The sequence below is a fragment of the Chiloscyllium punctatum genome, chromosome 2, assembly GCF_047496795.1.
Source record: "Chiloscyllium punctatum isolate Juve2018m chromosome 2, sChiPun1.3, whole genome shotgun sequence".
NCBI lineage: Eukaryota > Metazoa > Chordata > Chondrichthyes > Orectolobiformes > Hemiscylliidae > Chiloscyllium > Chiloscyllium punctatum.
Genome location: NC_092740.1, coordinates 101,143,506 through 101,160,310, shown reverse-complemented (window position 1 = coordinate 101,160,310; position 16,805 = coordinate 101,143,506). Strand labels below are relative to the sequence as shown.

The 16,805-nt window shown below is 39.5% G+C and overlaps 1 protein-coding gene across 2 annotated transcripts in view; it reads left to right on the top strand.

The window, feature by feature from the left end:
• auh (AU RNA binding protein/enoyl-CoA hydratase) overlaps nucleotides 1–16,805 on the top strand; it is a 342,490-nt gene that overhangs the window by 252,591 nt on the left and 73,094 nt on the right. For both annotated transcript variants that reach the window (XM_072586802.1, XM_072586790.1), the window contains 2 exons: nucleotides 5,751–5,938; nucleotides 9,003–9,053. In XM_072586802.1, the coding sequence (XP_072442903.1) occupies nucleotides 5,751–5,938; nucleotides 9,003–9,053 (239 nt within the window). The remainder of the gene's footprint in view (nucleotides 1–5,750; nucleotides 5,939–9,002; nucleotides 9,054–16,805) is intronic.

The following is a 16,805-nucleotide window of genomic DNA, read 5'->3' as shown; positions in this document are numbered from 1 at the left end:
CTTCAGAGGGTGCAGTTATGGGTCAACCACATTACCGTGGGCCTACAATTACACAAAGGAAGAGTGGAAAAGAAAGACAGATTTCCTTCTCTGGAGGCCATTAGTGAACCAGTGTTTCTCCATGACATTTTGTTAGTTTCATGGTTGCCATTCCTGATACAGAACTAGCTTTATGTTCCAGAATTATTAATCAATTGTATTTAAATTGCACCAGCTGCTGTGAATTTGTGTCACCAGTAAATTAGGTCAGGCCCCTGAATTATTTAGTTAACTAATATTACAACTATGTTATTGTCATATGAGCTAAAGGTCTGTTCCCCTCTCCACAACTGCTGCTTGATCTGATGAATAGTTCCAGCTTTTGCTATTTTTATTTCAGATTTCCAGCATCCCTGCAGTATTTAAATTTTCATTTTAAACTGATTGGACTGAGGAATTCAATTTAAATCAGCTGAAGTTCCTGAACAAAACTTCATATCCTTTTTTTGAGTGAGAAGGATTTGACTAATCTGATTAAATAGAAGAGGACTGTTTTAGAAGAATGTCAAAGACATAATAATTGAACCAAGAATTTATTCTGCAACTATTCCCTTTAGTTCAAGATTCTTAAGGTAATTGGTCTTGAAAAGTTGAGGTGGTTGAAATAGCTATTGTTTATTGCATAAGGGATGCTTTACAAGTACTGGAATGCACTTCAAGAACCCTGTGCTGATAGAAACATTGATTAAATCAACATTATTTGATAAATACTGAAATAAATCCAGAAAGCAGCATACTTGATGCACTGTGTCCATGGTATTGTTTAGGCTAAGCCCTAAATAAAATTCAATGACATTTCAACTCCTTTGGTACTCCCTTGTGTTAGGCTCCATGAACTCCTGTTTGATTCCTCTGGTGTTAAATTTTAATATATACAAAATTAATATTCCTGTTAAATTGATCATGAAACAACTACTTTGAAGAGAATTCGTATATCTCCTTTCCCTGGGCTGGATTCTAGTCTCTGTGCAGATCAAACTCTGTATTGTGGCATGTTTTTGTTTTGTTTTTCTTGTATTTTTGTTTTAACTCCAGCTTTCTGAGTTTGCATGTTTCAAACTATTATTGTAAACTATCCCTCGCTTCTTACATTCGACTTGGTTTCACTTGCACAGAGGTCAAGGTTCTTCTATCTAATTCATTTTGACTTCAGAATGTGACAGAATAACTTCCATAAACTTTGAGTTTATCTCCTGAATACACTTATTAAATAGTAAAAGAATAAGCAAATATTAAGGAAAACATAACAAAACTCTTGACACACTGTTTGAGTATGGCCCTAGACAACATGCAGTTTATGGTTGTAGTTTATTGGGGGGAGGTGTGGTGGAGGACAGGAATGGGGAGGAGGTGGCAAACATGTTCAGTGACAACTAACTCAATAACTCCCAAGTTTTAGTGAGAGGGTGCATAATAATTTAGCAACTTATCATCATTGAGAGTGACCACTACTGCACTGGATTGATTTTTTTTAGCACCGTTGTCCATTCTGCTAAGAACCAAATCTGAAGGGTGTGTGTGGCCTGCTCCTCTCACCTATTATGGGAGACCTCTTCCTGCCAGAGAATGCAGAAATTATTCATTCTGGATCAATGTTTTGGTGATGTTGAGGGCCTTCACAATGTAGCTTCCTGCTATCCCTTCCCCTCACCTTCCCTTGCCTCACTTGTCTCACTCAAGGCACTGGCAGAATTCTGACCAGACTTAATTTCATTCATTCAAGGGATATGGGCACTGTTCACAAACATGTTTGATGACCCCTAATTCCCTGATTTCTCTTAAGACGGTGATGGTAAGCTGTCTTCTCTAACTGCTGATTTAAGTACACCCACAGTAGAATTTCATACACTTTTAGGCAAGTTTACAAGGCAGTTAAGAGTCAACTGTATTAGTAAACCAAATCAGTGTTTATGACAATCCTGTAATTTATAGCATAAATATATTTATAATGTCTCATTACTGATATGAGATTTTAATTTTATCCTGGAATATTTAATGAATTTATTTTATCCACCTTGCATTGTGGAACTGATGTCTGATCGTTAGTCCAAACCTCACGATAACATTCCTTTGTCTGATAAGCTAACATTTAAATGTGTACCCTGAAATGGCCAGGCGAAATACTTAGCTCAATGGCAATTAGGAATGATAACAAATCACAGCCTTCTCAGCAATGCCTGATCCTACGAAAGAATGAGGGAAAAAGTAGTGAAAAGCATTAATTGATTAACTGTCTTGAGCACATTATTAACAGAGACTTCTTCAGACAATGGATGTTAGTGAGGGAGGAGGTCATTATGTATTTTTACACCTCCCTGGCGTAATCAGGCCCTGGTAGTCCCAGAGTTGTCACAAAAAAACATACACAGAATCGCCCCATTTACCTGGCTTTCAGACCCAGATTGGCAGAATGCACAGGCCAGCTTTCTATACTCAAGAAAATTAGATTAGATTAGATCCCCTACAGCATGGACACAGGCACTTCAGCCAAGCAAATCCACACCAATCCTCCCAAGAGTAACCCATCCAGACCCATTTTCCTCTGATTAATGCTCCTAACACTATGGGCAATTTAGCATGGCCAATTCACTGACTTGCACATCTTTGGACTGTGGGAGGAAACCGAAGCACCCGGAGGAAACCTCTGCAGACACGGCAACAATTTGCAAACTCCGCACAGGCAGTTGCTCAAGGCTGAAATTGAACCCAGATCCCTGGCACTGTGAGGCAGCAGTGCTAACCACTGAGCCACCGTGCCACCCCAAATTACTATTTGTTACAAATAAATAGACCCTAGTTATAGGTAAACAATTATGAAACATCAACTTAGAATTCTGTTAGTTAAAACTCTAACCCCGCATAAACTTTCTCAAGTGATTAAAGACTTAGCAGCAATCTAGGTTTGTTCAATACATCACATCAGCCCATATGACACTGATCTTTTACTATAAATTTGTGTCCAATGATCCTGCTCCATCAGCTACCTGACAAAGAAGCAGTGCTCCAAAAGCTTGTACTTTCAAATAAACCTGTTGGACTATAACTTGGTGTTGTGTGATTTTTAACTTTGTCCACCCCAGTCCAACACCGGCACCTCCACAACATTTCTAATTTGTTTGTGAGGTGTGTGTTATTTAAAATTGTGGCTTAAGGTCTAAATTATGACAGCAGGTTGTATAATCTTAAAATGTATTCCTTTGTGTTTATATTGTTGAAAAATGAATTAATCAGTTCAAAAAATGTTAAATGGATTAGATAAAGTAGATACAGAGAAACACCTTTCTCTGTTGGGGTAAACCAGAGCAAAAAGACATTATCTTAACATCAGAACTAGTGTTTTTAGAACTGAAATCAGGCATCACTTTTTCAAACACAGATGATCGGAACCTGGAACTTTCTCACCCCTAAATTCCTGAGAGTGGTTGATGTTTGTAAGATGATATTTTCAAGGGGTATGGAGCAAAGATAGTCGAGTTAGTGAATTGTTTAGCCTTGGAAATCATAAAAGGTCAATTTTGAACTTTGGTCAGTATTGACTTATCACATCCAAAGCAATAGTAATAACCCTCGCAAATACGTGTGTTATATGTCCTAATGCTCACTGACGACAAGATTAGGAAGTTGGCTGTTGGACTATTTGCATGTAAGGAAAAATGTGTTTAACAAAATTGAAATATCTAGCTAGGCATTATTTTACAGCAAAAGAGTTTCAAAACTTTTCTGGAATGAGATGCTGTTTCTCAAAAGTTGCTTCATATGTTGCTTCATGACACATTGCAACATTATCAGCTGATTCAATTTGTACATCAACATTTCTTGACATATTTATTTCAAAACTTAAATTGCAGCAAAACTTGGAATTTCATAGATATTGATTTCAATTGAATTTCCTGTGAAGAGTTAGTATTTAAGGATAGAATAGATCATTCAACATTAGGATTGTTTGATGCCATGGCAACAATTTACATTTCTATTTGTTAAGAGCTTAAAAATGGAAAAAGAAATCAGCCTTGACTTTTCTTTTTTGCCAATGCAATAACACATTTCTGACCTCAAATTAGATCAGCTGACTGGTATATTTTCAGTCTTTGATTCTACCCATGAGAGTGAAAGAAGAACTGTTTTGTTGAATAGAGTTCAAACTATATGTCTGATGGGAAATTAGAGTTGCATAATTATAGTTGCCTGTAAATATCATGCTGTTTGCATTTGGTGCACTAACCTATTAGGTTAAAAAAATGTTGATAGCTTTGATTTGTAGGTGCCAGTGTTGGAATGGGGTGTACAAAGTTAAAAATCACACAACACCAGGTTATAGTGCAACAGGTTTATTTGGAAGCACTAGCTTTCGAGAACTGGAATTTACATATGAAAGAATGGAAACCAACATGCCCATTCTAAAAGATGAGAGACTTAACAAAACAATCCAGCTCTTTTCAATATATAATTTCAGTTACATAACACTGTAAACTTTTGCTATAAATTCTGTGTCTTATGATTTTATACTAGTGCTTCCAAATAAATCTGTTGGACTGTAACCTGGTGTTGTGTGATTTTTAATGTTGTTAGTTTTGGATGAGAATTTCTGAGGTGTACCAATCTCACTCAGAAATACAGATCTTACACAAGGGAAAAGCTCCACATTTTTGACAGAAAATTTAAATACAGAACTGCAGTTGCATTCTGATACCTCTTGTAGCGTAGCACAATTAGGAGAAGGCAAACCACACCTTTTGGACAAAAGTTAGTTGCTGTATTCTGTGATTTTACTATCTAGCATCACACGCAGCCACTTTGACAGCTCCTTTGAAGGAGTAAGTATGTAAGGTTGAATCCCAAGCATGTAGGGATAGGGTGCCAGATGGAAATGTTGCCTGGGGGTAAGGTACCAGGTGGCTAGGGTACCAAGTATGTAGGGTGTCAGTGAGTAAGAATGGCAAGAGAAACAGGTAAGTGACGGATTATGTGGGATAGATTGGAATGGGTGGGAGATCCTGCCGTGAGGTGGTTCCCAAATGAGAGGGGAGGACTGTCAGGTTCCTGGGAAAGATGGGTCTAGCACAGGGTGAGGAGGGACAGGGGTCTTTCGTCTGGTAGTGGACGAAAGAAGTTCGAGTCCAGCAATTTGGAAAAGACTGATTGTGTACCAAGAGTGTGTGGCGGATGTTGAGTCCTGGGAGGAGAGAGAGCTGGTTAAGTGACTGATGTAGGGTGGGTGCTGGCATTTAACAGGGTCTGTCTCTCTCTGTGAAGACATTTTGGCAATATCATTAAAAACATCATTCCAGATTTTAGGGAAGCACCATACTAAACTGTGTTTGACTTAAAACTGACAGAAGATAATTCAGTTGCAGGAGAGCATGCATTGGTTTTGGTGTGCATATGTACTTTCATAAATAGAAATTTACTCTTCTCCAAAAGAACTTACTTATGGACTTTTTTTCCTCTTAAAAGAAACTGATAATCACGTATAACACGTGTTAGTGCATATCACTACATATTGAAACAAAATATTTTGTTTTCTAGTTCTTGACTTTTCATTTGTGTATTTTCTTTGCTGTCTTGCTTTTATGTTGCAACATGGGATGTGTTATCTTCTGAGAGAATGGAACTGACAGTATCTTGGCAAATCTTTAAGGGTTATTGAGGGGCAAAAATTCATTTCTGACCAAAGTTTGCCGAAATAATTTTGTCCTATGTTTTCAAATCAGGTGGCACACAGCGTCTTCCTCGTATTATAGGAGTATCCTTGGCAAAGGAACTTATTTTTTCTGGACGAGTGCTTGATGGTACTGAAGCCAAAGCAATTGGTCTTGTTAGCCATGTTGTGGAACAGAATGAAGCAGGAGATGCAGCCTATCTCAGGGCATTATCTCTCGCAAGAGAATTCATACCTCAGGTACATCAAACCCAATCTTAACACTTGGCTTCAGGAGTTATTTTTAGAAGACTTTTTAGTTTTATTCATTGTACAGATGTATTAATGTGGCTTGAAAAAATATATAACTCTTATCATAATATCCACAACACTTCTGTGGTTGTACATGCTATGCCAACATTCATTGAACATAGGCTCATCTCATACATGAGAGTTCTTTGACTCACTCTTAAATGGTCATAATAATAAAACCACATCACTGAATAGGAAGATCATGGGTTCAACTTGTATTTTAGGATATAATTGACATTTCAGCATCTGTCAGCCACTCTTTTGTTGAAAATGTTATCCTTCAAATGAGTTGTTACATGAAGATCCTTCCGCCTATTTTCAACCAAAACAGAAATGAAATGGTCATTTACCTAATTGCTGGTTGTGGTATTTGCTGCAGGCAACATGGTTACCATGTTTTCCTACAACTAATGGTTTGTACGTTTTTGACAATAGTTAATTAATTTTGGAACATTTGAAGTGTGTGAATGGCACTAAAGAGATACAAGATACAAGATTTTAAATTGTGTCTCCTCCCATCCCACCCCATCCCAGTATCCCAATCATGAGATGGTTGAGGTATAAAACGTTAAATACACAAGGTTTCCATTGTGACTATGCGTACCATTTTTGTATGCCAGCAGATTATTAGACTATCTGAGTGTTTCACTTTAAAGAGGTGAAACACCTGCACTGCATTGTATTTACAGCACAGAAACAGACTACTTCTGTCAACTAGGATGCTTATGCATCCTCCGATCTCATCTACCCCCATCTATTCCATTGTTCCTCATTTGTTTGTCTAATCTTCCTAGAAATGCATGTTTTCTAGTTGCCTCAACTTCTTCTGGTAATAAGTTTCACTTTCTAACTGCATGTTTAGGCAAAATGTGTCTTCTAAATTCAGAATTGGAATTGTTAGTGACTATTATTAATTATTCCTAGCCCTGGACTTGTGCACAAGTGGAAATATTTTTTTCTAACATGACCAGTTGTTTCTGTCTTGAGTACTAAAATCAGCAATGACTCTATAATGCAGTACAATCTGACAGAGTTGCTGTCTTTCAAATAAAACATTAAACTGAATTCATATTTGCCTAATGGGGCAGATCCTGTGGTACTATTGGCAGAAAATTAGGCAAATTATTTCTGGTATCCTGGTCAGTCATTATCACAGTGCTGTTTGTGGGAATTTGCTGTATGTAAAATTATTGCTGTGTTGCCTGCATTACAATGATGATTACACTCTATTTCAAAAAATACTTGCTTGGCATATAGCTCTTTGAGATGTTGAGTAAAAAAAAAGTACAAGAATGTAAATCTTCCACTTTTTTTTATGGGTATAGTCTCTCAATCTGCCATTGTGGCAAAATTCCAGTAAATCATTTTTGGAACATTTTCCAGTCCCTCTAATCCTTTTTATATTATGGTGACTGGAACTATTCACAGCCCTCAAGTTGATCTAATCAAGGTTACATCAAAGTTTAAGACAAATTTTCTGGTTTTCCATTCTACCCTTCTAGAAATGAACCTGTCGCTTTTTTTTAAATGGTCTGTAAACATGCATTATTGTTAGTAATTTGTCTACCCTCTTTGCTGCAATCCTATTTAAACATCTATTTTCTAAGGAGTAGGTGACCTCTTATTCGCTCTGCAAAGATCTACCACTTGCTATTTATCTATTGAAGAGTTTGTTTCCTGATTACCTACCCAATCTGAATGGATATTAATGTTTTCCTATATTTTGTCACAGCACCTGCATTAACAAAATTGGTCAATTTAATATCATGCTGAAATTTTGTAACTGTACTTCTGATTTACTTTTATGTGTACGGTAACGACAGTGGTCCCAAGACCAATCCTTGTGGAACACACTCCATACACACTGTTCCTTTTTTCATTACCAGCATGTTCTCCATTCTGCTTCTTTTCCTCTAGCCCCACTTTTTAGATCCTAGCTATTGAGTCTTAATTAATGAATAATAAGTAATAATTCTATAGTTCAATCAGAAACCAGATTTAAAATTTACTATAAGTTTTTCCCAGAAAGCAAGAAATTTGACAGAGATGGAAGAGAGGACCTGCCAGCTCCACAGTGTGTTCTTTCAGCACTGCTAGTGGATGTGAATTCTCTGTCATCAAGGAAGCCTCTAGTTTTTCCATTTATTCCTCTTAATCATGACCCTTCGGTCCAGCTCCAATCTCCCAGGCCCTCTTTGACCATCTGATTGTGAGGGACCATACCCAAGGGCCCAGCAATGGCCTTTTGCCACTGCAGGCCTCGTGTGACCACTGGCTAAGCTTGGGCAGAAAATGGTACCACAATATTTTTATGAGGTCTTATCACTAATTTTGGAAGGTTCTCCATATCCCAGGCTTTACCAGTTTTGGCTTTGCTTGTAGCCTTTTTCATCTGCTTGTAAGTCTGGGGTCGGTCTTGTGACTACATGGTGAAATTGAAGACCTTTATGAAAACTGACTTTTTTTTTTACTAAACCATTAGTCATTGTTCTAAAATCTCCTTGCTTGCCTTGTGCTAGTTATTGTTTGATAGCACTCTTGTGAAATATATTGGGAAATTTCCCTAAAGTAACGGATACTATACAAACGTAAGTTCTTATTATTGACATGCTTCTCGATAACTCACATCTTGAATTGCCCTTTTGCTTGAGATGTAATCCAATAATTATGGTCCAACTAGAAATAGATATTCTATTTTTTATGCATAGTATTAATTACATTGAGCAGAATGTTAAACACTTATATGTAATATATTCCATTATTTGTTGATTATGGAATACCATCAGTATGCTCCAAGATCCTTGAGTTAATGATTTAATAGAATCCTACTGTGTGGAAACAGGCCCTTCAGCCCAACAAGTCCACACCAACCCTCCAAAAAGTAACCCACCCAGACCCATTCCCCTGACCTATATTTACCCCTGATTAATGCACCTAACATACACATCTCTGAACACTATGGTCAATTTTACACAGCTAATTCAACTAACCTCCACATCTTATTTCTTACTAGGGTCCTATTGCAGTGAGATTAGCAAAACTAGCCATCAACCGAGGGATAGAGGTAAATGTTGTTTTGTTTGTCTCTCATTGATACTCTATCTTATGTGCTTTTCTGTTGGTGTTATTAAACACTAGGTGTTGCTTAGAACTTTTTATTATCAGACTCTAAATCACTGGGCATGCTTTACCCTTACTACTTAAAGTTAGATATATCAAACAACCTGATAACGTCTGTTAGTTCTAATGGTGCAGTTTATCATTTAACTTGTTTGATGGAAAAATTATGTTAAAGTTTTGTTTCGAAATTCAATGTGATGCAAGTTAACTTCTGTAATGGTGTGGTGTTAACATCTGATTCACAAAATGCAGTATTTCATCCACATAAAATTTTTACTGCAAGCCAGTGCCATTCAGGAAACAGGAAATAAGTGAACAAATACTTGGAAACTTGGAAGATGGTCCTTGTTGCAACCCCAGGGTCTGATCCATTGCACACTGCAATGTATTACCAAGAATATACTCTGTAGCACAAAATACTAGACTTTCATGATTCACAAATATGTTAAACCATCCCAATAAATCTGGGTGATTGTGCCAATGAGTTGCAGAGAAAAAGAACACAACGAGGATTATTATTGCTTTCAACTTGTGAGATACTTCAATTTTATCCTTCTATCTTCTGGATCCTTAAGGGCACGTAAGAATTTGTAATCCTCGGGTCCTCCTGCTGTTTTGGTCAAATTCCTCTTTTTACATATCACCTGCTGAATGTCAGAAAGTATTGCCGAATTGAATCTGTTGATCATACTTAGAACAGTGACAACAAAGAGCAGCATGATGGCACAGTAACTAGCACAGCTGCCTCACAACACCAATGATCCAAGTTCAATTCCAGCCTTGAGTGACTGTCTGTGTGGAGTTTGCACATTCTCCCTGTATCTGCATGGGTTAATGCCAGGTGCCCCAGTTTCCTTCGAGAGTCCAAAGGTGTGCAGGTTAAGTTTTTGGCCATGCTCAATTGTCCGAGGATCTGCAAACGAGGTGGATTAGCCTTAGTAAATGAGGAGCTAATGGGGATGAGAAGGGGTTTGTGTCGTAATGAGATATCCTTCATAGGGTTAGTGCAGACTTGATGGGCCGAATGGCCTCTTTCTGTATTGTAGGCATTCTGTAATAAAATAGCCCTGTTTCTCTTTGCTGTGTCTGAGAATGTATGAAAAACCAACACTTTGCCAAATTTTTTTTAGCTAAAGCCCTTTTAAGCTGGCAACATGCTAACAATTTAGGTAGCATTGTACAATCCAGATTTGGAGTTTTGTGGTATCAATTTGTATTTGCAATATTAACAGCATGCATTGTAAACATTCAAAGAGCTAAAGGTTAAGCTGAGTGCTTTGATTGGAACAGCAATTGGTGCTCAATGGCTCACATTAGTTCCAAGTCTCTTGATGCTTCCAATTTAAAGTTCATACCCTCATTCAAATTCTTTCGCAGACTCGTTCTTCTTTACATTTGATACTTTGTCCAGCCCTGTGATTCTCCAATAATTTCTTCAACTTTAACTTTCTCAGATATTTCACACCCCTTCATGCTACCATTGTTTCCTATGCCTTTGGACATCTGGAGCCCTAGCTCTTGAAATTCCTTCCTAGAGTTCTCTAGCTCTCTACTTCGACCCCCCCCCCCCTCTTAAAACTAATAAGCAATTTAAACTGATTTTTCAGTAATTTTTCATACTTTGGACAGCATTCATTTTTTTACCTGATTATAACCATATGAACTGCTTTGGGAAATAATTCAGTTTGAGAAGAAGGAGAAATCATGTTGAATGAATATTTGATTGGGTCCTAGAAGTAGTGTACAAATACTGGATTAGTGGTGCTGGAAGAGCACAGCAGTTCAGGCAGCATCCAACGAGCAGTGAAATCGACGTTTTGGGCAAAAGCCCTTCATCAGGAATAAAGGCAGTGAGCCTGAAGCGTGGAGAGATAAGCTAGAGGAGGGTGGGGAGAAAGTAGCATAGAGTACAATGGGTGAGTGGGGGAGGAGATGAAGGTGATAGGTCAAGGAGGAGAGGGTGGAGTGGATAGGTGGAAGAGAAGATAGGCAGGTCAGACAAGTCCGGACAAGTCAAGGAGACAGTTACAGAGCTGGAAGTTTGAAACTAGGATGAGGTGGGGGAAGGGGAAATGAGGAAGCTGTTGAAGTCCACATTGATGCCCTGGGGTTGAAGTGTTCCGAGGCGGAAGATGAGGCGTTCTTCCTCCAGGCGTCTGGTGGTGAGGGAGCGGCGGTGAAGGAGGCCCAGGACCTCTATGTCCTCGGCAGAGTGAGAGGGGGAGTTGAAATGTTGGGCCATGGGGCGGTTTGGTTGATTGGTGCGGGTGTCTCGGAGATGTTCCCTAAAGTGCTCTGCTAGGAGGCGCCCAGTCTCCCCAATGTAGAGGAGACCACATCGGGAGCAACGGATACAATAAATGATATTGGTGGATGTGCAGGTGAAACTTTGATGGATGTGGAAGGCTCCTTTAGGGCCTTGGATAGAGGTGAGGGAGGAGGTGTGGGCACAGGTTTTACAGTTCCTGCAGTGGGAGGGTGGGTCGTAGGGGGGTGTGGACCTGACCAGGTAGTCACGGAGGGAACGGTCTTTGCGGAAGGCAGCCCGTTGGATGCTGCCTGAACTGCTGTGCTCTTCCAGCACCACTAATCCAGTATTTGGTTTTCAGCATCTGCAGTCATTGTTTTTACCTCGTAGTGTACAAATAGTCCTGTTCAAGTAGGCCATTTCCAAAGTCCATTGTATTCTGTCAAACATGGTTAGAGATTTTCTTAATCCTTACAATGTCAAGTTTTCATAATTGCATTTCATACACCAAAAAATACAGAAAAGAATTTACTCTGAGATGCAAAATTTATATATTTGGGTAATGTATAATCCAACATAATGTATAATAAAGACGTGTTCTGTATTTTTGCTTGTGAACAGAAAACAATTATTTTAAGAACCAAGGGGGATTGCTGCACTTGTTTTCAAAAAGTAACTTGACACTCATTGTAAGTGCTGTTTACACTGCTGCTGGCTAAATTAGTAATGGATGGTTTACAGATGAACTAGAACAGATTGTCGATAAATGGAGTTTCATTTGGCAGCAGTTAGCTGATTGGTGCCTAGACCAGTGATCAGTTATCAATGACACGGGCCTTCTGCTAACAACTATGTGATTGACTCCCAGGGGAGCTGGGGGATCTGAACAGGATCATGAAAAGTCATCAGATCTCCTCAAATTTAGGAACTATCAATGTTTTCTACAGAAAAAAACTTTCAAAATGAAAGCCAATTTATTTTTTCTGCAGCAGTTGCTTTAAGCTGTGAATTTTAACAAATAAGTCGCAAACCTTTGTAAACCACTGGCATCCTGTGCCCTCTGCAAACAAGCGATAGCATCCAGAGAAGTAAGATCGAGAAGTAGTGCTCTTGTCAAAGTAGCAGCATCTTGGTGGAGTGTTGCTGAACAGAGAGACCTTGGGTTGCTGTTCATAGTTCCTTGAAGTGGAGTCATAGGTAGGCAGGGTAGTGAAGAAGGCGTTTAGTACAGTTGCCTTTATTAGTCAGTGCATTGAGTACAGATGTTGGGTTGTCATGTTGCTGCTGTACAGGTCATTCATTAGGTCTCTTTTGGAGTCGTGCATTTAATTCTGGTCTCCAGTGATATAGCAAAGATGTTGTTAAACTTGAAAGAGTGCAGAAAAGTTTTACAAGGATGTTGCCAGGATTGGAGGGTTTGAGCTATAAGGAGAAGCTAAATAGGCTGGGGCTATTTTCCCTGGAGTGTCGGAGGTTGAGGGGTGACCTTATAGAGGTTTATAAAATCATGAGAGGAATAGATAGGGTGAATAGCCAAGGTCATTTATCCAGGGTAGCGGAGCCCAAAACTAGAGTGCATGGATTTAAGGTGAGAGGGAAAAGATTTATAGGAGACCTAAGGGGAAACTTCTTCACAAGAGAGTGGTGCGTGTATGGAATGAACTGCCACAGGAAATGGTGGAGATGGATACAATTACAACATTTAAAAGCCTTCTGGATGAGTACATGAATAGGAAGAGTTTAGAGGGATATTATCTAAATGCTGGCAAATGGGACATGATTAAACTGGGATATCTGGTCAGCATGGATGTGTTGGACCAAAGGATCTGTTTCCTTGCTGTACAACTCTATGACTCTAAATCTTGTGAACAGGGGCCACTAAACTGCTTTCCCAAATTTCTCTCCAACCATAACCTACATTTTTTTGGTACCTGTGTACATGTGTCAGGAGGGGTTAATGAGGGGGTTAGAGGTTTAACTAGTATGTTGATGTTTCATAATTGTTTACTTATGACTTCACTTATTTATTTATAAAAATAGTAATTTTTATCAAGTACAGAAAGCTGGCCTGTATTTTCTACCACTCTGGTCTGAAAGCCAGATAAATTGGGCAATTCTGTGTTCATTTCTGGGACTAGTTTCCAGTATGGACTTGGTTTCCAGTATACTATCCCAAAGAGGCATAAAAATATGATTACCTCCACTGTCACCAACACCCATTGCCTGATGAAGTCTCTGTTAATAATATGCCCAAGACAGTTAATCAATTAATGCATTCCACTATTTTTCCTTCATACCTTTGTGGGATGTAGGCATCATAGTCAATGAATGATCAATTCACCCAATTCAGAGCTATTGGAAGCAAGTATGAATTAAGTCCTGTCTGGCTTGTGCTCACCCCAGTGCTGTCCTGCTCTAACATGGTGAAGGTGTTGTCTTCCTACTCAGTGTCTAGGATAGCACCCATTCTCCCAGCCTCTCCGTGTCTATCACATGTTTAAATTGAAACAAAAATCTGCAGATGCTGGAAATCCAAAACAAAAACCAAAATTACTGGAGAACCTCAACAGTTCTGCCAGTTATGGACAGAAAACAAGGTTAACATTTTGAGGCAAGTGACCCTTCTTCAGTTCTGAAGTAATTTGTGTTTTTGATACAGCTCTAACTGTATCACTACCTGCCTGGATTGATCCAACCATCAGAACCTCATCTTCAGGAGGTCGTTTTGTTTGTTTCACAATGCCTCTGATAGTAAAATGTGCTGCTATCCTCACCCTCAGTCAGGGTTGCATAATGGAATTATCAGCCATAGTCACTTGTCACCCAGTAACCATTGTTGGAAGGCATTAGCCCTTGAAGTGAAGCAGGAACAGAAGAGTTCTTAAAGAAAAATATATCATAGCAGCTTCTATGGTTCCTTGAAATAGATGAAATTGAACCCTTTTCTTGTTCACGAATTCAGCTGCATTATGATATGGTGTTCTTAACAGAATGTGTGTGCAATCAATAACAATCTGCATCTGGGCAAGCCAGCTGTATTGCCCAGGCTGCAGGGCAGACATTGTCATAGGGAAAGAAAATGAAGCAGTGTGATTTGGCACAAATTGCATCTGTCAAAGTCTTGATATATTTTGGGTCAGTGTTTGAGAGATCTCATGTAGATTGCTAGTGGATCCTTGGAAGCACTGTTATGTGAAAAAAAAGTGCAGTTGTTACTTTGATGGCCACTGGAGTAGGATAGTAGGACAGTCCTCTGATGGTTTCCTGGGATATCCTTAGTCTCTAGCAACAATGGTAGTGCCTAGCTCATCTGAAGAAAAGGGAATCATAAAACATAGAAGCCCATTGAGGCATATTTCTCAACCCATTCTCCTCATAATCCTTGATCCCCTTGATACTCAAAAACCTATCTAAGCCTTAAATATACTCAATGACATAGCCTCCACAGCCTTCTGTGACAATGTATTCCATTGATTCACCACTCCCTGGCTGAAGAAGTTTATCCTTATCTCTGCTCTAAAATGTCGTCTGTTTATTCTAAGGCTATGTCCTTTGGTCCTAGTCTCCTATCATTGAAACATCTGCCCGATATCTTCTCTGTCCAGACCATTCAGTATTCTGTATGTTTCAATTAGATCCTCCCTCATCCTTCTAAACTTCGAGTATAAACCCAGAGTCCTTAAATGTTCCTCATATGTAAGCTTTTCATTCCTGGGACCCCCTCTGAACATGCTCCAGGGCCAGTACATCCTTCCTAAGACATGGAACCCAAGACTGCACACAATACTCCAAATGTGATCTGAACCTTATAGAGCCTCAGAAGTATATCCCTGCTTTTATATTTAAGTCCTCCCAAAATAAATGCCACCATTGCATTTGCCTTCCTAACTACTGACACAATCTGAGAGAATCCTGGACTAGAGCTCCCAAGTGTCTTAGCATTTCAGACTTCTAAATTTTCTCCCCATTTAGAAAATAGTCCATGCCTGTATTCTTCCTATCAAAGTGCATGACCTCACACTTCCCCATGTTGTACTCCATCTTCTACTTCTTTGCCCATGCTCCGAATCTGTCCAAATCCGTCTGCAGTCTACCCTCCTTCTCAATGCTACCTGTCCCTCTACCTGTCTTTATACTGTCTGCAAAATTAGCCAGAATGCTCTCAGTTCCTTCATTAGATTAGATTAGATTTCCTACAGTGTGGAAACAGGCACTTCAGCCCAACATGCCCATACCGACCCTCCGAAGAGCAATCCACCCAAACCCATTCCCCTACATTTAGTCCTGCACCTAACATTACGGGCAATTTAGCGTGGCCAATTCACCTAACCTGCACATCTTTGGACTGTGGGAGGAAACTGGAGCACCTGGAGGAAACCCACGCAGACATGGGGAGAATGTGCAAACTCCACACAGACAGTTGCCCGAGGCAGGAATTGAACCCGGGTCCCTGGCGCTGTGAGGCAACAGTGCTAACCACTGAGCTACCGTGCCGCCCATCTAGATCATTAATGTATTAAATTAATAATTGTAGTCTCAACACTGAGCCCTGCAGAACAGCACTTGTCACTGGCTGCCATCCTGAGAAGGACCCTTAATTTTACGACTTTTGCCTTACTCCCTTTTTAAAACAGGTGTTATGTTAGCAATTTTTCCATCCTCTGGGAACCTACCTGATTCTAGTGATTCCTGAAAGATCACTACTAATGCCTCCACTATCTCTTCAGCTATCTCCCTTAGAACTCCGGGATATAGTCCATCTGGTCTGGGTGATTTATCTGTCTTCAGGCTGTTCAGTTTTTCTAACACCTTCTCTTTGGTGATGGCCATCATACTCAGCTCTGCCCCCTCCTCTCTTGAATTTTTGGGATATTACTTGTGTCTTCCCCTGTGAAGATTGATGCGAAATAATCATTCAGTACCTCAGCCATATCCTAGTTGCCCACTACTGTTTCTCCAGCATCACTTTCCTGTGGCCCAATGTCCACCTTTGCCTCTCTTTTGCCCTTTATACATCTAAAGAAACTCTTACAATCTTCCTTTATATTACTGGCTAGCTTACCCTCCTATTTATTCTTCGCCCTCCTTATTTCTTCTTTTGTTGTCATTAGTTGGTCTTTGTAAGTTTCCCAATCCTCTGGTTTCCCACTGCCCTTCGCTGCATTATATGCTTTCTCTTTTGCGTTTATCCTATCCCTGACTTCTCTGGTCAGGCATAGTTGCCTCATCCTCCCTGTACTGTGCTTCATTTTCCTCTGGATGAATCTCTACCCTGTCTCCTGAATTACTCACAGAAACTCCTGCCATTGCTGTTCCACTATCTTTGCTACTAGGCTCCCTCCTAGTCAATTCTCCCCAGCTCCTCCCTCATGCCCTCTATTCAGCTATAATACCATTACCTCTGATGCTATCTTCTCTCTCTCAAATTGCAAAGTAAATTCAATTATA